We start from the raw sequence: 24,158 nt of genomic DNA, 5'->3' as shown, positions 1-24,158 counted from the left end.
GATACCAGAAGAAGTTTAGTTTCTAGAAGGCACACAATACATGGGGATGCATCAAAGATCATGCTGCACACAACAATCCATTTGTCCTGGCTGTTTAGGCCATGCACGTTCCAAAACACTATCTTGAGGCTGAAATCGATGGAAAGATAGGGGGGCCATGATGCACACCACAACGCAGGCTCAAATCTGTACGAGGCATATCTATAAATAGGCTGTAACACCCCGCATGCAACTTGCCATATTTGTAACTCCGACTCTTGCCATTTTCGGCTATGTGATATGATATTCCCTCCGTGGTCGGGTTTTGTCTTTCGTTTTGCATTTTTTCATGTCATGCATTTTCATATCATGTCATCATGTGCATTGCATTTGCATACGTGTTCGTCTCGTGCATCCGAGCATTTTCCCCGTTGTCCGTTTTGCAATCCGACGCTCCTATCTCCTCCGGTGCACCCCTCTTGTTTTCTTTCGTGTGCGGGTGTCAAACATTCTCGGAATGGACCGAGGCTTGTCAAGTGGCCTTAATATACCACCCGGAGACCACCGGTCAAGTTTCGTTCCATTTGGAGGTCGTTTGGTACTCCAACGGTTAACCGGGCATCCGCAAAGTCCATTTGATTGTCCAGCAAAAACCCCTCAAAAACCAGCCCAAAACCCACCAAACTCTCTTCCATGCTCTAGGTCGTTCGATCACGATCGTGTGGGCGAAAATCGCACCTCATTTGGAGCCTCCTAGCTCCCTCTACCTATAAATATGCATCTCCCCCGAAAAACAATCTCAGTCCGAACCCTAACCCTCATCCCCGTGCGCCGCCGGACACGTCCGCCCCGGACCGGACGCGTCCGCCGCCGCGCCCCGACGAACCAGTGGCCGCCATGTGTCGCCGCTGCCATCTCCACCGCGCCGGCCCACGAGCCCGCCGCGGGCCCGCCGGCCCGTTCACCGCCGCCCGCGCCCCACCGGCTCGTCCGCCGCCCGTGCTCCGCCGCCTTCTCCTCGCCGCGCCGCCGCCGTGGCCCCGTTGCCGCCGGCCGGCCCCGCCGACCTCGCCGCCGCCGGTGCCCGTGCCCGCCCGCGCGCCGCCGCCCGCCGGCGCCACCGGCGCCTCTCCTTCCCTCTCCGGCCTCCTCCCCTCTCCGGCGGCCTCTCCTCTCCCGTCGCCCGTCGGCGAGCACTGTGCCTCGATCGGATCTGATCCAACCTACTGTACGTTGACTTTCCCGAAACCCCCCCCCCCCCAAAATATTTCCGAGTCATGGATTTTTACAGCAATATGCCTCTGTTCGTGATGCCATAACTCCTTGCATGTAGCTCCTATTCGCGCGTGTAATATGTCAAATTGTTTGTCTCGTGATGCTCTACATTTTGTTCAATTGCACCATGCTCATTAGAGGTCATCTTGATGCCCAAATCTCTGTTGGAAGAGGGCTAGTTGCTGTTATTCTCCGGTTCTTAGCAGAACTTGGAGATTTGTCATTTTTGTATCATTTAATCTGTGCATCTTATGGGCTTGAGCTCTACATGTGTTTTGAAGTATGCCATGCCATCTTTCCAGTGGTGTAGTCCATGTATTTTTGTGGTCTCTGTGGTGACTAGCACAAGCATGCAAAGTAGGCCACGTAATATTTCTGATTTCAGGGACTTGGTGATTTCTCCAAGTCCTTGTCTGCTGTTATTTTGTTGCCATGTAAACTTGATGCTACAGAGAGATCCATGCATATTTTGGAGATGTTCAGTAAGGATGTTTTGTAGCTATGGTTGTAATTGATCCGTTCCTGCAATTATTTGCAATTATGGAGTGCCATAGCATGACTCAAATCTTGCTCTACTTTGGCTATAAAATATTTCTGGCAGATTCTTAACATGATATTCATTTTTGCCAAGCTTATTGTAGTTGATCCATACATGCTATACTTTTGTTCTTGCCATGGTTAGCTTCATAAACATGTCATCTTGCTGTAGGTGTGCTTCGTTTGTCATTCGTTGCTCTGTAGTGAGTGCATCAAGCTCACAAAGAGGCCTACATATTATTATTTCTGCCATGCTCTGTTTTCTGCTAAGTCTGAAACCTGATAACGAAACTTGCTATGTTTACATGCTTTCCATCATACCTTCTGGTCCTTTTTGGCTTATGGTCAGTAAGGGACTCTTGTCATGTGAATTTAGTAGAACACTGCCATGCCTTGTTTTGCTATGTTAAGTTCCTGTAGCATGTTGATTTCGTGCTCTGAACATTGCTACCTGATGTTGTTTTCTGGCATGTCCAGTTTTTCACCGAGTCTGTGAACCTGTTATCTTTTGCACTTTTGCCATGCTTGTTTGAGCTTGATATGTTGTGAACTAGCCATAGCTCATTGTCCATCTTTTGTCAAGCACCTCCTGTAGATTACTGCCATGTGCTTTGTTGCTATGTTGGGGTGCTATAGCATTGTTGCTTATTGCATTTTAAGTGCTATCATGCTGTTAATCGCAGATTCATGTCATTCTTGTTTTGCTTGCCATTTGCAAACCGTGCATCCGATTCCGGTGATCTTTATATCGATTTCGACCGAAATCATCCCATCTTTCCAGCGGAATGCTTGGTTTGCCAAGTTACTGCCATGTTCATCATTTTCCTTCCGGAGCACGCATATGCATCGCATATCATATCTCGCATATCATACTTGTTTTGCATCATGTTGCTTGTGCATTTCTCGTGGTTGATTGTGGTTCCGGTTGTTTGTGTTCTTGTCTTGGTTAGAGCCGGGAGACGAGTTCGTGAACGAGCAACCTGTCGAGTACGCTTACGAGGATCAAGCTTTCGACAACTCTGAGAACCTTGCAGGCAAGATGACCACCCCTCGAAATCACTTCTATCTTTGCTATGCTAGTTGTTCGCTCTATTGCCATGCTCGCTACCTATCACTTGCTATATCATGTCTCCCATTTTGCCATGTCATCCTCTAACCATCCTTTCCTAGCAAACCGTTGTTTGGCTAAGTTACCGCTTTTGCTCAGCCCCTCTTATAGTGTTGCTAGTTGCAGGTGAAGTTGAAGTTTGTTCCATGTCGGAACATGGATATGTTGGGATATCACAATATCTCTTTTTAAATTAATGCATCTATATATATTTGGTAAAGGGTGGAAGGCTCGGCCTTATGCCTGGTGTTTTGTTCCACTCTTGCCGCCCTAGTTACTGTTATACCGGGATTATGTTCCTTGAGTTTGCGTTCCTTACGCGGTCGGGTGATTTATGGGACCCCCTTGACAGTTCGCCTTGAATAAAACTCCTCCAGCAAGGCCCAACTTTGGTTTTACTATTTGCCGCCTAAGCCTTTTCCCCCGGGTTTTCGCGAGCCCGAGGGTCATCTTTATTTTAACCCCCCCCCCCCGGGCCAGTGCTCCTTCGAGTGTTGGTCCAAACCGAGCAGCCTGCGGGGCCACCTCGGGGAAACTCGAGGTCTGGTTTTACTCGTAGCTTGACTTATCCGGTGTGCCCTGAGAACGAGATATGTGCAGCTCCTATCGGGATTTGTCGGCACATTCGGGCGGCTTTGCTGGTCTTGTTTTACCATTGTCGAAATGTCTTGTAAACCGGGATTCCGAGACTGATCGGGTCTTTCCGGGAGAAGGTTTATCCTTCGTTGACCGTGAGAGCTTATGATGGGCTAAGTTGGGACACCCCTGCAGGGTATTATCTTTCGAAAGCCGTGCCCGCGGTTATGAGGCAGATGGGGATTTGTTAATGTCCGGTTGTAGAGAACTTGTCACTTGACCCATTTAAAATACATCAACTGCGTGTGTAGCCGTGATGGTCTCTTCTCGGCGGAGTCCGGGAAGTGAACACGGTCTGTGTTATGTATGACGTAAGTAGGAGTTCAGGATCACTTCTTGGTCATTGCTAGATGACGACCGTTCCGTTGCCTCTCTTCTCGCTCTCTTTTGCGCAAGTTAGCCACCATATATGCTTATTGCCGCTGCAGCTCCACCTCATTACACCATTCTCCCCTATAAGCTTAAATAGTCTTGATCTCGCGGGTGTGAGATTGCTGAGTCCCCGTGACTCACAGATTCTACCAAAACAGTTGCAGGTGCCGACGATGCCAGTGCAGATGATGGCGTCGATCTCAAGTGGGAGTTCGACGAGGAACGTGGTCGTTACTATGTGTCTTTTCCTGATGATCAGTAGTGGAGCCCAGTTGGGACGATCGGGGATCTAGCATTTGGGGTTGTCTTATTTTCATCTGGATTTTGACCGTAGTTGGTCTATATGATTGTATTTCGGATGATGTATGATTTATATTCATGTATTGTGTGAAGTGGCGATTGTAAGCCAACTCTTTATCCCATTCTTGTTCATTACATGGGATTGTGTGAAGATGACCCTTCTTGCGACTAAACCACTATGCAGTTATGCCTCTAAGTCGTGCCTCGACACGTGGGAGATATAGCCACATCGTGGGCGTTACATAGGCAGTGGGACTGAAGCAAGGAACCTGCAGTTGTTGAAGTCTACGAATGCCTGGACAATATCGCCGACCAGTGTATGCTCAAACAACCTATTGTACCGCTCAATGGTCATGTGAGAGACTGGCTCATCATCTTTGAGAATGCCAAGACGTCGTAGATTAACATGGTTGGCCTCGGCCTTGCAATTGAGCCCGTAGTCTGCTTTGGCGATGCAGCCACTCCACCACGACATGAAATTCGGTAGAAGCTCAAGTCATCACCGACAAGCCACATGTGTGAAGGGGATGGGTGCAACTAGGCTTGCATGCCATCAAGAAATGTCTGCAATTACCCAGGAGAGGATGTGCAACTTTCAATTTTCCCTAGTGTTTTAAAAAGTAAAGTGTACAAAGCATATTTATTGTTCTCCAAACTCATCAACATGTTTTCTAACACCCACCCGTCTACAATGTCGTTTCAACCACTCATGGCGGTAATTAGTATGTGCTAAACAATATACATGTACTAATTTATTCCTAACACCCACCCTTCTACAATGTCGTTTCACGAACATCATCGAAGGTTTCACGTATACATGGCCGTCTCCATGAATTTGGAGCCCTGGTGCAATATGCAAAACAAGGCCTAAAATTTAAAAACTTCATACAACTAAAGAACAAATATAACTTGAGCATATAACCAAACAAGTATTTGAATCCAAGTCGGGTCGACAGACGAGTCGAAGTGTTGAGTGTTGTTGGGGAACGTAGTAATAATTCAAAATTTTCCTACGTGTCACCAAGATCAATCTAGGAGATGCTAGCAACAAGAGAGAGGGAGTGCATCTTCATACCCTTGAAGATCGCTAAGCGGAAGCGTTACAAGAACGCGGTTGATGGAATCGTACTTGCGACGATTCAAATCGTGGAAGATCCGATCCAAGCGCCGAATGGATAGCGCCTCCAGTTAAACACACGTACAGCCCGGGGAAGTCTCCTCCTTCTTGATCCAGCAAGGGGAGAGGAGAAATTGAGGGAGAACTCCGGCAGCACGACGGCGTGGTGGTGGAGCTCGTGGTTCTCCCACCCCCCACTATTTATAGGGTGAAGGGGAGAGGGGGCTGGCCCCCCTAGATGCATCTAGAGGGGGCGGCGGCTAAAGGGGGGAGACTTGCCCCCCAAGCAGGTGGGAGGCGCCCCCAACCCCTAGGGTTTCCAACCCTAGGCACCTTGGGCCCTTGGGGGTGCGCACCAGCCCACTAGGGGGCTGGTTCCCACCCATATTCAGCCCACTTGGTCCCCCGGGGTAGGTGGCCCCACCCGGTGGACCCCGGACACCTTTCGGTGGTCCCGATACAATACCGTTAACCCCGAAACCTTTCGGCGACTGAAACTGGACTTCCCATATATAAATCTTCACCTCCGGACCATTCCGGAACTCCTCATGATGTCCAGGATCTCATCCGGGACTCCGAACAACTTTTGGTAACCACATACAATATTCCATTACAACTCTAGCGTCACCGAACCGTAAGTGTGTAGACCTACGGGTTCGGGAACCATGCAGACATGACCGAGACATCTCTTCGACCAATAACCAATAGCGGGATCTGGATACCAATATTGGCTCCCACATGTTCCACGATGATCTCATCGGATGAACCACGATGTCGGGGATTCAAACAATCCCGTATACAATTCCCTTTGTCCATCGGTATGTTACTTGCCCGAGATTCGATCGTCGGTATCCCTATACCTTGTTCAATCTCATTACCGGCAAGTCTCTTTACTCGTTCCGTAACACATGATCTCGTGGATAACTCCTTAGACACATTGAGATCATTATGATGATGCATTACCGAGTGGGCCCAGAGATACCTCTCCGTCATACGGAGCGACAAATCTCAGTCTCAATTCGTGCCAACCCAACAGACACTTTCGGAGATACCTGTAGTGCACCTTTATAGTCACCCAGTTACGTTGTGACGTTTGATACACCCAAAGCATTCCTACGGCATCCAGGAGTTGCACAATCTCATGGTTTAAGGAAAGATACTTGACATTAGAAAAGCTCTAGCAAACGAACTACACGATCTTGTGCAATGCTTAGGATTGGGTCTTGTCCATCACATAATTCTCCTAATGATGTGATACCGTTATCAATGACATCCAATGTCCATGGTCAGGAAACTGTAACCATCTATTGATCAACGATCTAGTCAACTAGAGGCTCACAAGGGACATGTTGTGGTCTATGTATTCACACATGTATTACGGTTTCCGGATAATACAATTATAGCATGAACAATATACAATTATCATGAACAAGCAAATATAATAAGAACCATTTTATTATTGCTTCTAGGGCATATTTCCAACAGTCTCCCACTTGCATTAGAGTCAATAATCTAGTTACATTATGATGAATCGAACACCCATAGAGTTCTGGTGATGATCATGTTTTGGTCGTGGAAGAGGTTTAGTCAACGGGTCTGCGACATTCAGATCCGTATGTACTCTACAAATATCTATGTCTCCATCTTGTATATATTCACGAATGGAGTTGAAGTGGCGCTTGATGTGCTTGGTCTTCTTGTGAAACCTAGGCTCCTTGGCAATGGCAATAGCTCAAGTGTTATCACAGAAGAGAGTCATTGGGCCCGACGCATTGGGAATCACTCCTAGGTCGATGATAAACTCCTTCATCCAGACCGAAGCAGCTATGTACTCCGCTACACATGTAGATCCCGCCACGACGCTTTGCTTGCACCTGCACCAGCTGACTGCCCCACCATTCAAAATGTACATGTATCCGATTTGTGACTTGGAGTCATCCAGATCTGTGTTGAAGCTAGCATCGACGTAACCCTTTACGACGAGCTCTTCGGCACCTCCATAAACGAGAAACATATCCTTAGTCCTTTTCAGGTACTTCAGGATATTCTTGACCGCTGTCCAGTGTTCCATACCGGGATCACTTTGGTACCTCCCTACCAAACTTATGGCAAGGTTCACATCAGGTCTGGTACACAGCATGGCATACACAATAGAGCCTATGGACGAGGCATAGGGGATGACACTCATCTTTTCTCTTTCTTCTGCCGAGGTCGGGCGTTGAGCTGTGCTCAATCTCACACCTTGCAATATAGGAAAGAACCCCTTCTTGGACTGATCCATATTGAACTTCTTCAATATCTTGTCAAGGTATGTGCTTTGTGAAAGACCAATGAGGCATCTCGATCTATCTCTATAGATCTTGATGCCTAATATGTAAGCATCTTCTCCAAGGTCCTTCATTGAAAAACACTTATTCAAGTAGGCATTTATGCTTTCCAAAAGTTCTATATCATTTCCCATCAATAGTATTTCATCCACATATAATATCAGAAAAGCTACAAAGCTCCCACTCACTTTCTTGTAAATACAGGCTTCTCCATAAATCTGTATAAACCCAAACGCTTTGATCATTTCATCAAAGTGAATGTTCCAACTTGGAGATGCTTGCACCAGCCCATAGATGGAGTGCCGGAGCTTGCATACCTTGTCAGCATTCTTAGGATCGACAAAACCTTCCGGCTGTATCATATACAATTCTTCCTTAAGGAAACCGTTAAGGAATGCTGTTTTGACGTTCATTTGCCAGATCTCATAGTCATAGAATGCGGCAATTGCTAACATGATTCGGACAGACTTCAGCTTCGCTACGGGTGAGAAGGTCTCATCGTAGTCAACTCCTTGAACTTGTGGATAACCCTTAGCGACAAGTCGAGCCTTATAGACGGTCACATTACCATCCGCGTCAGTCTTCTTCTTAAAGATCCACTTATTCTCTATGGCTCGCCGATCATCGGGCAAGTCCACCAAAGTCCATACTTTGTTCTCATACATGGATCCTATCTCGGATTTCATGGCTTCAAGCCATTTGTTGGAATCCGGGACCGCCATCGCTTCTTCATAGTTCGAAGGTTCACCGTTGTCTAACAACATGATTTCCAGGACAGGGTTGCCGTACCACTCTGGTGCGGAATGTGTCCTCGTGGACCTATGAAGTTCAGTAGCAACTTGATCCAAAGATTCATGATCATCATCATTAACTTCGTCTCCAGTCGGTGCAGGCACCACAGAAACATCTTCCTGAGTTGCGCTACTTTCCAGTTCAAGAGGGGGTACCTCATCAAGTTTTACTTTCCTCCCACTTACTTCTTTCGAGAGAAACTCTTTCTCCAGAAAGGATCCATTCTTGGCAACAAAGATATTGCCCTAGGATATGAGGTAGAAGGTATACCCAATAGTTTCCTTAGGGTATCCTATGAAGACGCATTTTCCAATTTGGGTTCGAGCTTTTCAGGTTGAAGTTTCTTGACATAAGCATCGCATCCCCAAACTTTCAGAAATGACATCTTAGGTTTCTTCCCAAACCATAATTCGTATGGTGTCGTCTCAACGGATTTAGACGGTGCCCTATTTAAAGTGAATGCGGCAGTCTCTAAAGCATAAACCCAAAATGATAGCAGTAGATCGGTAAGAGACATCATAGATCGCACCATACCCAATAGAGTACGATTACGACGTTCGGACACACCATTACGCTGAGGTGTTCCAGGCAGCATGAGTTGTGAAACAATTCCATATTTCCTTAAGTGCGTGCCAAACTGGGGACTCAAGTATTCTCCTCCATGATCTGATCGCAAGAACTTTATTTTCCTGTCACGTTGATTCTCTACCTCGCTCTGAAATTCCTTGAACTTTTCAAAGGTCTCAGACTTGTGTTTCATTAAGTAGACATACCCATATCTACTTAAGTCATCAGTGAGGGTGCGAACATAACGATAGCCACCGCGAGCCTCAACGCTCATTGGACCGCATACATCAGTATGTATTATTTCCAACAAGTTGCTTGCTTGCTCCATTGTTCCGGAGAACGGAGTCTTGGTCATTTTGCCCATGAGGCATGGTTCTCACGTGTCAAATGATTCATAATCAAGAGACTCCAAAAGTCCATCTGCATGGAGTTTTTTGACACCAATGTGACCAAGGCGGCAGTACCACAAGTATGTGGGACTATCATTATCAACCTTACATCTTTTGGCATTCACACTATGAATATGTGTAACACCACGTTTGAGATTCAATAAAAATAAACCATTGACCAGCGGGGCATGACCATAAAACATATCTCTCATATAAATAGAACAACCATTATTCTCGGATTTAAATGAGTAGCCATCTCGCATTAAACGAGATCCAGATACAATGTTCATGCTCAAAGCTGGCACTAAATAACAATTATTGAGGTTTAAAACTAATCCTGAAGGTAGATGTAGAGGTAGCGTGCCGACAGGGATCACATCGACCTTGGAACCATTCCCGACGCGCATCGTCACCTCGTCCTTTGCCAGTCTTCGCTTATTCCGTGGCTCCTGTTTTGAGTTACAAATATAAGCAACTGCACCGGCATCAAATACCCAGGAGCTACTACGAGCGCTGGTAAGGTACACATCAATAACATGTATAACATATATACCTTTAGCGTTGCCGGCCTTCTTATCCGCTAAGTATGTGGGACAGTTCCGCTTCCAGTGACCATTTCCCTTGCAATGAAAGCACTCAGTCTCAGGCTTGGGTCCATTCTTTGGCTTCTTCCCGACAACTGATTTATCGGGCACGGCAACTCCCTTGCCGTCCTTCTTGAAGTTCTTCTTACCCTTGCCTTTCTTGAAACTAGTGGTCTTATTCACCATCAACACTTGATGTTCCTTTTTTATCTCCACCTCCACTGATTTCAGCATCGAATATAACTCAAGAATGGACTTCTCCATCCCTTGCATATTGTAGTTCATCACAAAGCTCTTGTAGCTAGGTGGAAGCGACTGGAGGATTCTGTCAATGATCGAGTCATCTGGAAGATTAACTCCTAGCTGAGACAAGCGGTTGTGTAACCTAGACATTTTGAGCATATGCTCGCTGACAGAACTGTTTTCCTCCATCTTACAATTGTAGAATTTGTCGGAGACTTCATATCTCTCGACCCGGGCATGAGCTTGGAAAACCATTTTCAGCTCTTGGAACATCTCATATGCTCCGTGTTGCACAAAATGCTTTGGAGCCCCGATTCTAAGCTATAAAGCATGTCACACTGAACCAGGGAGTAATCATCACTACGCCACTGCCAGGCGTTCATAACGTCTTGAGTTGCTGGGAAAATGGGTGCGTCACCTAGCGGTGCTTCAAGGACATATGCTTTCTTGGCAGCTATGAGGATAATCCTCAAGTTACGGACCCAATGCGTATAGTTGCTTCCATTGTCTTTCAGCTTGGTTTTCTCTAGGAACGCATTGAAGTTGAGGGCAACATTAGTGTGGGCCATTGGATCTGCAGGATAGATTTTAAAGACAATTTTAGACTAAGTTCACGATAATTAAGTTCATCTAATCAAATTATTTAATGAACTCCCACTCAGATAGACATCCCTCTAGTCATCTAAGTGATACATGATCCGAATCGACTAGGCCGTGTCCGATCATCACGTGAGACGGACTAGTCATCAACGGTGAACATCTCCATGTTGATCGCATCTACCATACGACTCATGTTTGACCTTTCGGTCTCTCGTGTTCCGAGGCCATGTCTGTACATGCTAGGCTCATCAAGTCAACCTAAGTGTTTCGCATGTATATATCTAGCTTACACCCGTTGTATGTGAATGTTAGAATCTATCACACCCGATCATCACGTGGTGCTTCGAAACAACGAACCTTTGCAACGGTGCACAGTTAGGGGGAACACATTTCTTGAAATTTTAGTGAGGGATCATCTTATTTATGCTACCGTCGTTCTAAGCAAATAAGATGTAAACATGATAAACATCACATGCAAATCATAAAGTGACATGATATGGCCAATATCATCTTGCGCTTTTGATCTCCGTCTTTGAGGAGCGGAATTATCACCATCGTCACCGGCATGACACCATGATCGCCATCATCATGATCCCCATCATCGTGTCTTCATGAAGTTGTCTCGCCAACTATTACTTCTACTACTATGGCTAATGGTTAGCAATAAAGTAAAGTAATTACATGGCGTTTTCATTGACACGCAGGTCATACATTAAATTAAGACAACTCCTATGGCTCCTGCCGGTTGTCATACTCATCGACATGCAAGTCGTGATTCCTACTACAAGAACATGATCAATCTCATACATCACATATATAATTCATCACATCCTTTTGGCCATATCACATCACATAGCATACCCTGCAAAAACAAGTTAGACGTTCTCTAATTGTTGTTGCATGTTTTACGTGGCTGCTATGGGTTTCTAGCAAGAACGTTTCTTACCTACGCAAAAGCCACAACGGTGATATGTCAATTGCTATTTACCCTTCATAAGGACCCTCTTCATCGAATCCGATCCGACTAAAGTGGGAGAGACAAACGCCCGCTAGCCACCTTATGCATCAAGTGCATGTCAGTCGGTGGAACCTGTCTCACGTAAGCGTACGTGTAAGGTCGGTCCGGGCCGCTTCATCCCACAATGCCGCCGAATCAAGATAGGACTAGTACCATAAGCAAATTGACCAAATCATCGCCCACAACTACTTGTGTTCTACCCGTGCATAGAATCTACGCATAGACCTAGCTCATGATGCCACTATTGGGGAACGTAGTAATAATTCAAAAATTTCCTACATGTCATCAAGATCAATCTAGGAGATGCTAGCAACAAGAGGGAGTGCATCTTCATACCCTTGAAGATCGCTAAGTGAAAGCGTTACAAGAACGCGGTTGATGGAGTCGTACTCGCGGCGATTCAAATAGTGGAAGATCCGATCCAAGCGCCGAACGGACGGCGCCTCCGCGTTCAACACACGTACAGCCCGGGGACGTCTCCTCCTTCTTGATCCAGCTAGGGGAGAGGAGAAGTTGAGGGAGAACTCCGGCAGCACGACGACGTGGTGGTGGAGCTCGTGGTTCTCCGGCAGAGCTTCACTACGCTCAACGGAGGACGGGAAGGAGTTGGAAGGAGGGAGGGCTGTGCCAGGGGCTGGGTGTGGCTACCCTCCCCCCCCACACACTATTTATAGGGTGAAGGGGAGAGGGGCGGCCAAAGGGGGGAGACTTGCCCCCCAAGCAGGTGGGAGGCGCCCCCACCCCCTAGGGTTTCCAACCCTAGGTGCCTTGGGCCCTTGGGGGCGCACCAGCCCACTAGGGGGCTGGTTCCCACCCATATTCATCCCACTTGGTCCCCCGGGGTAGGTGGCCCCACCCGGTGGACCCCCGGACACCTTTTGGTGGTCCCGGTACAATACCGATAACCCTGAAACCTTCTGGCGACTGAAACTAGACTTCCCATATATAAATATTCACCTCCGGACCATTCCGGAACTCCTCATAACGTCCGGGACTCCGAACAACTTTCGGTAACCACATACAATTTCCCATTACAACTCTAGCGTCACCGAACCTTAAGTGTGTAGACCCTACGGATTCGGGAACCATGCAGACATGACCGAGACATCTCTCCGGCCAATAACCAATAGCAAGATCTGGATACCCATATTGGCTCCCACATGTTCCACGATGATCTCATCGGATGAACCACGATGTCGGGGATTCAAACAATCCTGTATACAATTCCCTTTGTCCATCGGTATGTTACTTGCCCGAGATTCGATCGTCGGTATCCCTATACCTTGTTCAATCTCATTACCGGCAAGTCTCTTTACTCATTCCGTAACACATGATCCCGTGGCTAACTCCTTAGACACATTGAGCTCATTATGATGATGCATTACCGAGTGAGCCTAGAGATACCTCTCCATCATACGGAGTGACAAATCTCAGTCTCAATTCGTGCCAACCCAACAGACACTTTCGGAGATACCTGTAGTGCACCTTTATAGTCACCCAGTTACGTTGTGACGTTTGATACACCCAAAGCATTCCTACGGCATCCGGGAGTTGCACAATCTCATGGTCTAAGAAAATATACTTGACATTAGAAAAGCTCTAGCAAACGAACTACACGATCTTGTGCAATGCTTAGGATTGGGTCTTGTCCATCACATAATTCTCCTAATGATGTGATCCCGTTATCAATGACATCCAATGTCCATGGTCAGGAAACTGTAACCATCTATTGATCAGCGAGCTAGTCAACTAGAGGCTCACTAGAGACATGTTGTGGTCTATGTATTCACACATGTATTACGGTTTCCGGTTAATACAATTATAGCATGAACAATAGACAATTATCATGAACAAGGAAATAATAACAACCATTTTATTATTGCCTCTAGGGCATATTTCCAACAAGTGCTCCCTCCTCTGGTGTGTGGCCTCATGCCGACTGTGATCGATTGTAGAGGACATTCGTCAATCGTTTATCAATTGTCGGGCATGATCAATAAATCATACATATTGTGACCGCTCGAGTTTCAACTATCAATTTCTATAGAATATAAGAAAAGGATATATTTTTTCACACAAGCATTGTCACAAACATATATTTTTTACACCGCGAATAGATTTTTTTCGGAAGGTGTTTGTGATTATTCATGTTATTTTTCACACAAGCATTGTCACAAACATATATTCAAGATTTTTTTCAAAAAGTGTTTGTGATTTTTTCCGCAAACTTCCAACTTATTCATGTAACTCCCTACTCCGATTGTTCGTCACTTTGTCAAACTAGCTAGCTACTTGGATTACATGGCCGGCAGGAAGTGATTATTACTCCCTCCGTTCCGAATTACTTGTCGTAGGTATGGATGTATCTAGATGTATTTTAGTTCTAGATATATCCATTTCTGCGACGAGTAATTTGGAACAGAGGGAGTACTTATTAGTGGAGATCCCGGCGGCACCTGATTCTCCAGAAGTAATTTTGTTATGTTTTTTAACAATATCCAATATTCGTGTTGAAATCCTTTATTTTTGGGTTACATGTAGCACACTATCATGTTTAGCATAATGAGGACGCTGCCGCTATCTCTACACTATTTTTTCGTTGAGTGCTCTGCACTTAAACAATTGCATTATCCAAATAATATGTTTGAACTATTTATCTTCATTTGTACAGGATACATTTTTTGGTGGATTTTATTTAACTACATTTTTGTGCAGGATACATTATCCAAATAATCATGATTTTGCACCATATGTGGAAGGGAAAGACTTTATTTCAATCGGCTGATTTTCTGGCTCGCTAAACCTCGCCGAGAGCCGTCCGATTCCACCGGATGCGTCGGCCCGCGCTGGGCCGCTAACTTGCTCAATCACAATTTGTCGTTGGCGCGCTGGTCCCATGGTTTCCACATCCTTTCTTGTCCGACTTTTTTCACAGGTGTGGTCCCGTGATGCCCCTTTTTGCATGCATGTGCTCGTTTTGACTTCCAGCACCGCTCTTGCTGCCATGTAGTAGTACTACTCATCAGGAGTATTTAGAGAAATTGACACCACGGTTAACTGCTACTAGTGAGTGTTTTGCACGGAGGTTCATTGGATCGCGAGAACCTCGCGGGTATTGCAATGGAGCATCGCCAAACCACCGGAGCATCCTCGGTCTCCGGAACCTCGCGGGTGCTGCAATGGAGCATCGCCAAACCGGCGGTGCATTGTCGGCCTCGGGAACCTCATGGGTGCTGCAATGGAGCATCGCCAAACTGCTGGAGCATCGTCAGCCTTTGGAACCTCACGGGTGCTGCAATGGAGCATCACCGGCCGCCAGAACCTCATGGGTACTGCAATGGAGCACCACCGGGTCGTCAAAACCTCACGGGGGTGCTTCAATGGAGCAACACCGGGTCGTCGGAACCTCATGGGTGCTGCAGTGGAGCATCACCGTGGCCTCGGAGCATTTTCGGGCCGTCGGAACCTCACGGGTGCTATAAGCCTATAATAGAGCATCGACGCCAGAACCTCACGGGTGCTGCAATGAACCATTGCCGGGCAGCTGGAACCTCATGGGTGCTGCAATGGAGCATCGCCGCCGGGCCATTGAAACCTCACGGGTGCTTTAATGGAGCATCCTGGGGCGTCAGCGTATTATCAGGCCGCCGGAACCTCACGGATGCTGCAATGGAGCATTACCGCCGGGCCGTCGGAACCTCACGGGTGCTGCAATGGAGCATCACTAGGGCGTCAGAGTATTATCGGGCCGCGTGGAACCTCATGAGTGCTGCAATGGAGCATCGCCGACGGGCCGCCGGAACCTCACGGGTGTTGTAATGGAGCATCATCACCAGGCCGCCGGAACGTCACGGGTGCTGCAACGGAGCATCGCCGGGCCGCCGGAACCTCACGGGTGCTGCAATGGAGCATCGCCGTCGAAGCATCGTCTGGCCGCGGGAACCTCACGGGTGCTGCAATGGAGCATCCTCACCAGGCCGTCGGAGCATCGCGGCTGCTGTAATGGACCATCCCCGCCGTCGGAGCATCGCCGGCCCGCCGGAACCTCGCGAGTGCTGAGCATCATCGGCCGCCGGAGCGTTGCAGCATATGTATTCGTTGTAGAGGATGTGCTGCCGGAAAATGACGACTGACGACACGCGAGTACTACTACATTCCAGCTTGAGCAGCTGCAAATGTCGGTGCTCTAGCAAAGACAAGGACTCGCGACATTGCAAAATGCAGAGTCGCTGCTGATTGTCCGTGCCCCCATGGCGCAAGAGTGGCCGCACAATTTTGCACGTCGGAAGCGTTGTCGCAAAGCAACTCACTGGACATGCGAAGCTTGTCCCATGTGCATCTTCAGCGACTACGTAGCTTACAGGGATGCAGACGTTGCTGCACTTCTTTGCTGTGGAGAGAGTTAACGACCGGAGCGACGTCGACCCGCGTTGGCCTATTTCCGCGATGGAAAGTAGGGCAGGAGGAACCACAGCGCAAGAAGCGGGATGAGCTATTTTATCCAACGGTAGATGGGTCGCTATCTAACGGTGCGGGAGCCGGCTTATGTTTCCCCTAAAATCAGGCGGATGACGCCTAGCAAGCGCGTGTGTGGAAGCCATTTTTTACATCATATTGAAAGCCCGTTTGATTCCCTTCTTGCTCTGCACAGAAAATCCAACAGATGCATCACATCTCCCATGTTTTACCAACACCATACCAAAGTACATTCATGAGCCAACATCACAAGTTCCCAGCAAATGTACCACCTAATCAGCAAATGTACCACCTAATTAAGCAGCAAGCCAACAAAACACACGACTCCCATGACCTTGTCAATGGGCCGATTCAACAATAGAACATCACGTCCTTGACGTTATCCCTGATCCTGGGGAGGCGACGGAATGTCACAGGAGGACCAGCAGCTCCTGTGCCGGTGGCAGCTGACTCCCGGGTGCCACCGCTGACGATCGAGGCGCTGTCCCAGCCCTCCAACGGCTCGTCGTAATACCGTGCGCGGAACGCAGCCAGGTGAGCGTAGCAGGCAGGAGGAACTGCGAAGAAAGGACTCGAGCATTAGTACCACAGAAGATAATTACATACCGCTGTTCTCTTTTTCACAAGAAAAATGTGAGATGAACTTGGAGAAAAAACTCACCAACAGAGACAGAGCGAGTACATCGAGCGTATCTGCATTTACAGGCAAAGATACCACATCGGAGTTAGTCTAGCTAGCAAAATAGGAGTCAAGATGGTAGATTAACCTGAATCAGAAAAAAAGAAGTGGAAGAGGGAGATGTGTCGAGCTTACGTGTAGCACAGGTTGTTGGTGAGCAGCTGCAGCCCATCAGCAGTGAAACGGTTTTCATCGAAGAGGACATGGTAGTGAGTTGGTCTGCTTGTGCCCTGAAAAAAACATGCAAAATGCTCACAGTCAGTCAATGCAACACAAAGTGTATGTCCCAACCGGCAGTGAAAGGAATGGGTGCCACCGTACCTGAATCCCGGCATGGCTACACAGGTAGAAATCAAACTCGGTGGGATGGCATATGTTGGTGTCGACCACGGTTCCTGCAAGCATCATTGAGAGAATGGGGACAATCAAACACAATGGCAAACGCAGATGCTATTAAACGCATGTGTTCGTGTGTGTGAGGCACACTTACCAGGAAGGATGTTTCCACTTTTGTCGGTCTCTTTTCCATGCACCTCAGGGAAGAGCCTTGTGTGATGCCTTTTCTGGACAACCACAAATGTCACAGGGGGCTGATAATCCTCCTGCAAAGATGCACAAGCCTTTGGCCAGAAAAAAGGAACACTGTTAATACACCAAAATAGGATTAAAGCAGAATTAGACAGGCAAAGAACATGATGAATTGAAGGCATCACCTTCCTGATGGCATCCATTTCATACATCAGAACTTGGGCGAACTGCCCTTCACTCACACCGTCCCTACATAGGAAACAAAACGATTCAGCAAAAGGCGCCGCTGACGATGAACGATAACATCATACTTGGAGGTTGGAAGCACTTACCTGTAGAATATTATCCTGCTGGGTTTATGTTTGGTCTTCTGAAAGAATGACACTAGCAACTCCCTGCAGAAAATGTTGCGGTTTTAGAACCCACCGCCATCCACTACTCTGAATTAACACAAAGGACTTACCGCATCATTCCACTGTGTACAGGGGTGCCCTTCTCAGGGTCTGTGCCTGTGCAATAGAGATCTTGAATAATCTCCTGCCTGGGCAGTTGGGCAGAAACCACAGCTTTGTACTTTGTGATTTCAGGCCAGTCCATGGAGGCCACCACCTGCAGGCACTCATCAAAAGCATGCCAACTGCATCAGCACAATGACATCCAGATAATACAATGGAAGCTCATTTAAATTCACACACTATTAACCAAATTATCAAGTGAACAATTGCTGCCAGAAGATGAACGGAACTCACGGCTGCAATTGACGGTGAGGAATCATCCCCTGCCGCCGGATGTGTTACATCAGCACCAAAAAAGATCGTCGGTAGATCAGTGACTAACGGTATTTGACGTGTAAGAGCTTGCTGAAGAGCTGTATTTCTCCCTCCGACCTAATAATTAAGAAAACACAATATAACTCTCCATTGAACACCTAAGCACAACAGAAAAAGGTGACTGCCAACAAACCCACCTTGACATTGACTTTAAGTGCAACATTTTCAAAATACTGCTTGTTTGCTCTTTCGACCTTGTCTGGCTTGAGACATTGAGATACTATACCAAGGTCAGTCTCGCACACCTTCTTAACTTTCCCTGCAGAGTTGCACAGATATATGGGTACCATGAGACAAGGTAACAGGAAGAGATAAAGGGCGATACTAAAGATGTGCGTGCCATAACTTAGGAAATGTGCATCACCTAAACTAGTAAAAAAAGAATGTGCATACCATAATATCGTTTCACAAAAAAATTGCATACCGTAATGGCCAGTAACATCCGGGAGAATCACAATAAGCAACTGGAGGTTATGGGCACTCTGGTGAGCATGCTTCAAAGCACCTTCTATGTTATTGGCAGACGCTGAGAGAATTTCTACCACTGGCATAGGATTGAAAACCTAAAGATTGAAAATAAATTGAGTGTGACGTGAATGATGATATGGACGACTTGTATGTACAAATATGCGCTTGAACATACCATGCCGATGGCGTTGCACATTTTGACTAAGTCGCCACAAAACCTTTTGACTCCATCAATATGCAAACGTGAAAAGTTCAAGCAAGTCCATCTCTGAACATTCCCTCCATTTATCATTTTCTAAAATACAAACAGAAATCATACATCAGAAAGAGGGACATATTTAAAAAAACATAAACTAGATTACCTAGGGAGAACTAGTTAACTTTCATGGATAGAAGGAATAAGCCCCCAAATTGTGTAGCTCACACTTCCAACCAAGTTTCTATTTAAATTCTAGACTGAAAAAAATTACATAATCCAAGAATTTTCTGTTTGTGTGTCCATGTTATACTAAAAGACTACGACCACAATTCACAGTTGTGACAAGATTGTTAGTCTTGTGGCATTATTAAAAATGAGCCTGTAACAGATTTTTTTTGTTCCAAGTCAGAAATGAATCACCTTGCCAATCATGTTCCACTGGCCAACACTTGGTGCACAAGCTTTGTCCTTTCCAGATTCATGATATTTGAGCTAAAACAGCATAAACAGTTGAAATTAACTAACAAAAACAGGGGGTAAAATATCAAAATGAGAACTAAATAGAATAGACACCATGGGGGGAGGTAGCACGCGAGCCTGCACATTGACCATTTTATCCGTAACATCGATTCCAAACTCCTGTGCCAGCTTATCAGCTGAATAGTTGTTGTGCTCCACCATCTATAGAATACATATTCATTAGAAAATGCTAATGAGGCAAATATAACGAACATGATCACATGGAAAAAAATGATGTAATAAGCACTTTCAAGTAATTTCAATCAATTAGTTTGGTTGTGTTAAAACCTATTGTCTGGACAAATACCTTAAGTATGCTCTTCTCCCTATCACGGGGACGTTCGCACGTAGCTCTCAGTATGCCAGTCACTTGTTTCTCGTTAAGCTTCCTGGTGAACCTCTGCCCTTCAATAATTGTGCATACCTGCAGTCATGTTATATATCATTAACAGACTTCCACATTTGGTGTTATGCACAAAATAAGAAAAAAATACCTCCATTGGCAAATATATAGGGCGAGAATCATTTCCAGACTGCAGACAAGGCCAAGAAGTGAACCTCAATCTATACTTGTATCGGCCCCAAAAGTATTGCACAACAGTCATTTGGTTGCCGTCATCCAGAGGAAAGCTAAAACAACAAACACCAGTAAATCATTTGGCACTACAAGGGAAAGAGGGAAGGAGAGGAGATGGAAGAAGAGGAGGAACAATGTACTTGAGCTGAATCAGCGGAACAGAAGTAATCCCAGTTATCTTGTAGGCGCTCCTTTTGCCCTCTTGATGAGTGGTTTCAACACGAATCCCGCGCAATGCTTTCTTAAGCTGGAAAGAACGAAACTCTAGTTGCGATAAACATTTGTGTATGATACGTTCTTAGTTGATAAATGCAGTACCTTCAGACGGTCCCTGTCAGAAAGGGGGCGATTGGGGTCGGCATTCCTCAGATTCAGACACTCCTGAGCAAATTGCATCACCGATATAGGTTTGTAAAATGGCGTTGATGATATATCTGCACAACAAGTACAACAAGGGTTCATAGAAGTGATAACCCTGTGGAAAAGAACTTCTCAAATGAATCTGTGTTCACCTGAAAACTACACTGTAACATCAAATTTGTTCAGTAGTTGACTTGTGTTTAAATCACAAACACATGCATACACTTTTCCTAATTGAACTCATGTGCTGCAAGTTTTCTCTCACTGAACCTCACCACAAGCTATATATGCTTCTGTTCAGTAGTTGACTTGTGTTTAAATCACTCCCCTTAGCCTTTGCACATTTGGATAACCCAGGTAAACAAGTGACATAATACAGACAGACATGGGTTGGGTAGTAGCTTTATGCAGAACTAAACACAATAAATGTGATATCCACTTGGGTAAGAGCTCGTGCTATATCAAAAATATGATTGCAGTGTAGCCTACGTGATTTCGTAACCATGAATTAAGAGAGGGGTTTTGAACTAATATGCACCTATATTCAGTGAGAGGCCCATCTGAGTGGGGCGCAAGCTTTGGTAATATCCTCTCCAGCACTCCAGCCCATCACCGATGTCACGTTGGCCAAATATTGTGGAGTAGAAGGATCGAGAAACGGTGACATAGCTGTAGAACAACAAGATCCATATATATATATGGTGATCACATTAAACAAAGTCAGCAGTAAAAACATAACAGAGAAGAGACGTTAACAATGATATCATACTTCAGAGAAGGTGACTCTCTCAACACAACGTCGAGCGCTTGTATTGTGTCCTGTGGAGAATCACGTTGCTTCCCACTGAGGAACCGCTGCAGGTGGTACAAGTTTGCCCGCGCGGCGAAATGAATCGTGACCTTGTACTCACTTTTTTTTCAAATGCAGAAGATAAAAAATGGCAGAGCAGAAAAGTGTGAATTAGCAGCTGCACTTGAGATACAAGTAGGCCTAGAACGCACACGAGGCAGGAAAGTTAAGACATGCTTACGTTTCTCTTGGTGGTTTCCCCAGCTTGATGGAGAAATCCATCACCTGGAATGGCAGCTCGCCTGCAGTGTACAGGCTCTTGCTGCCATCGTATGCGACCAGTAGGCCACCGAGAGACGACGCACGGTGCTTGCTTGTCAGCTCCGTCATTAGAACCCTGTTGATCCGTCTTGTCTTGGGCTCAGGAGTAATTGCAACCTGACAGTGAGATCATCCGATTGAATGAAAATAGGCAGATTAATTAGCATCATGTGAAAGAGAAGCTTGTAGTAGCATTCTATAATGTTATAGACACTAACATTAGCTAGCCTTGGTCAAAACAAAGGGAATAATCAAGACCAGACCCCACACGGCACAAGGCAAAGTCTACAGTTATTATGCCTATGAACCAACAAGCTAGGGGCCAAGGCCTTTTTGCCTAAATCAGCAAGGGCAGACAAGCGCGTTATCTCGTCTGCGCCTCAGTTTTTCAGAAAGAAACCAGCTGTGGTGACAAGGGCAAACTGACAAGCCATTCGGTACGTCCTCCCTCCAGAAACCAGAATGGAGCAAGCACACCACATGTGCTGCAGGACTTTTGCTAGAAATGGCAGCGTGTAAAAAGTAAAAACCTCAGAGGAAAAGAGAAACCAACGGAAACCGAGCGGAAAAAGGGCCTCTGGAAACCAATCGGAAGCTGCGACTAAATGTACATCGCACTGTTGCAAAGCTAGCACGCCAAGGCCTAGCATCCGGCCGGCCTTCAAAAGATGTTACGCGGCCCCAAAGCACAAATGCCTAACAGCACAAAGCAAATGTGTGTAACCCATAAAGAAAAAACTAAAGAAAAATAATCTCCTGCTGAACATATCGAGAAACCACGCATACGCACTAGATCTGCGCGTCTTCGATGCAAAATAAATTTGACCACGTAGTAATATCCTAGTCCCTGACATCGTGTCCATTAATTAGCCGAACTATTATCAGCAATGAAACTCATCTATGGAAACAACCACCAAGCAAAAGATCGATACGAGATCTTTCCAAATTAACCGAAAAGACGCGAGACTAAAAATCCAGGGCTCGCGCATAATCACGTATGGAAGTCACAATCGCAACCAGGGCCAGATCGCATCAAAACAAATGTAACAGAACCACTAGCCAGCATGCAATCTATGGTAGAGGAAGAACTTCTGGACGAAGAGAGGTAGGGTTCCTCACATCGTAGTGGCAGATGTCCTTGTCCGCGAAGCCGACGAGGAAGTGGTTCGCTCGCACGATCATCTTCCGCCCCGCCGTACCGAAACCCGGACGACCCGGTGGGGCCACCGACTTGCTCGACACCGGGGCGGCTGCCGGTGGCGCAGGCGCAGGCGCCTGGGATTCCGGTTGAGATCCGCCCGCGGCCGCGGGCTGAGCAGGGGGACGAAGAGCCGGGGCTCCCGCCGCGGCGGGTGCGGAGGAACGAGGAGCCGCGGGCGCCTCCACGGTCAGCCTGCCCACGTCCCTCGCGAGAGCGTCAGCAGGCGCCATCGTAGCCGCAGACGGAGGGGCGCGCGAAGAACTCGTAGAGGCCGCCGCGGGAACCGCAGGCGCGGCCGGACGCGGCGCGGCGGGGCGGAAGCCAGCCGGTCCGCCGGGACCTCGGCCCCCAGCGTCGACACGCGCGGGTGGCGCTTGCTGATTGTACCCGCCCGCTCCTGGAGTTGGAGCGCCAGGGCCGCGGCCTCCGCCATCGCCGCCACCGTAACCTCCTCCTCCAGCCTCGCCACGGCCGCCGGATCCGCGCCCTCGGCCGTCTCCCCGTCCACCGGGGCGGCGCCCTGCGCCGTCGCCTCGCCCGCCTCGTCCACCACCAGACCCGACCCCCCTCGACGCCATGGGAGAGGGTTTTCTGGGAAGAGAGGGAGATGCGATGTGAAAACTGAAGCGTGTGCGCGGAGCGGGAGGGTCGGGCCACGTTTTAACAGGGAAGGTGTGCAGACGGAGGGGGGGGGGGGGGGGGGGGGGCGTGTCCCTGCTGACCGTTTCCCTAGCGACACTCGCTGAAACGTGGGCCAGCTGTGCTTCATGTCCCGCAGGTCAGTGGAACGGCAAGAGTTTTCCCGTATACGTAGCTCTGCCGATTTTTCGGCAGGAGAAACATCCCGTAAGTTGAACCAAAAGCCACAGTCATCTTTTATTCCTACCCTTGTATCGGACATGGCTGTTATTTACTCCAAAGTTAAAGAAAAATGGACCGGACGACCGATCCCTTCGTCTGACGATCTCAACCATCCATTTTGACAGCCAATTGCTATGAACAGCTAGAAACCCTAACCTTTTGCCCGTCACGCATCCCCTGTCCCGCACAACCCCTCTATCCCTGTTGTGATTGTCGTCTCACCCACCCCCCCCCCCTAATTTGTTTTGCGCTCCCATCCTCTCGCCTCTTTCCCCCAAGACATAGTGCTGGGACCACTGACATAACCAACTAGGATTGGTGTGTCAGTGAGGTCAGCACTGACGTTTGGTGTGTCAGTGAGGTCAACACTGACATTTGATGTGTCAATGAGATCAGCACTGACGTTTTGGTGTGTCTGTGAGGTCAGCATTGACGTGATGGGTCAATACCCGTCGGTGATATGTAAACAATTGGTCTATACCAGTTCATCATATGCTGTTAGAAC

At 47.2% G+C, this 24,158-nt stretch overlaps 1 protein-coding gene across 1 annotated transcript; it reads right to left on the bottom strand.

Moving 5' to 3' along the window:
* Nucleotides 1-16,494: 16,494 nt before the first annotated feature.
* Nucleotides 16,495-23,434, bottom strand: LOC123052095 (protein argonaute 14). The gene is made up of 22 exons (XM_044475177.1): nt 22,711-23,434; nt 21,512-21,708; nt 21,250-21,390; nt 21,019-21,149; nt 20,439-20,554; nt 20,261-20,367; nt 20,038-20,173; nt 19,851-19,967; nt 19,598-19,705; nt 19,445-19,516; nt 19,001-19,120; nt 18,782-18,920; nt 18,495-18,616; nt 18,277-18,414; nt 17,991-18,136; nt 17,860-17,922; nt 17,713-17,776; nt 17,490-17,619; nt 17,321-17,394; nt 17,135-17,229; nt 16,982-17,013; nt 16,495-16,877 (listed from the first exon to the last, which is right to left on the bottom strand). The coding sequence occupies exons 1-22, from the start codon at nt 23,368-23,370 to the stop codon at nt 16,672-16,674; spliced, it is 3,114 nt and encodes a 1,037-aa protein (XP_044331112.1). The 5' UTR covers nt 23,371-23,434; the 3' UTR covers nt 16,495-16,671.
* Nucleotides 23,435-24,158: the final 724 nt, after the last annotated feature.

This window comes from Triticum aestivum, chromosome 2D (genome assembly GCF_018294505.1).
Source record: "Triticum aestivum cultivar Chinese Spring chromosome 2D, IWGSC CS RefSeq v2.1, whole genome shotgun sequence".
In the NCBI taxonomy this organism is placed as follows: domain Eukaryota; kingdom Viridiplantae; phylum Streptophyta; class Magnoliopsida; order Poales; family Poaceae; genus Triticum; species Triticum aestivum.
This window is presented reverse-complemented; position numbering and strand designations above follow the sequence as displayed.

Bases quoted from the DNA above. Each gene is read 5' to 3' on its own strand.
- LOC123052095 (XM_044475177.1), bottom strand. From the start codon at position 23,370: ATGGCGTCGAGGGGGGTCGGGTCTGGTGGTGGACGAGGCGGGCGAGGC. The intron at 19,121-19,444 runs GTGATTCATTTC...TTTGTATTTTAG, and splicing joins AGTGGAACATGATTGGCAAG to AAAATGATAAATGGAGGGAA. The intron at 17,777-17,859 runs GTAAGTGCTTCC...TTTCCTATGTAG, and splicing joins AGCAGGATAATATTCTACAG to GGACGGTGTGAGTGAAGGGC.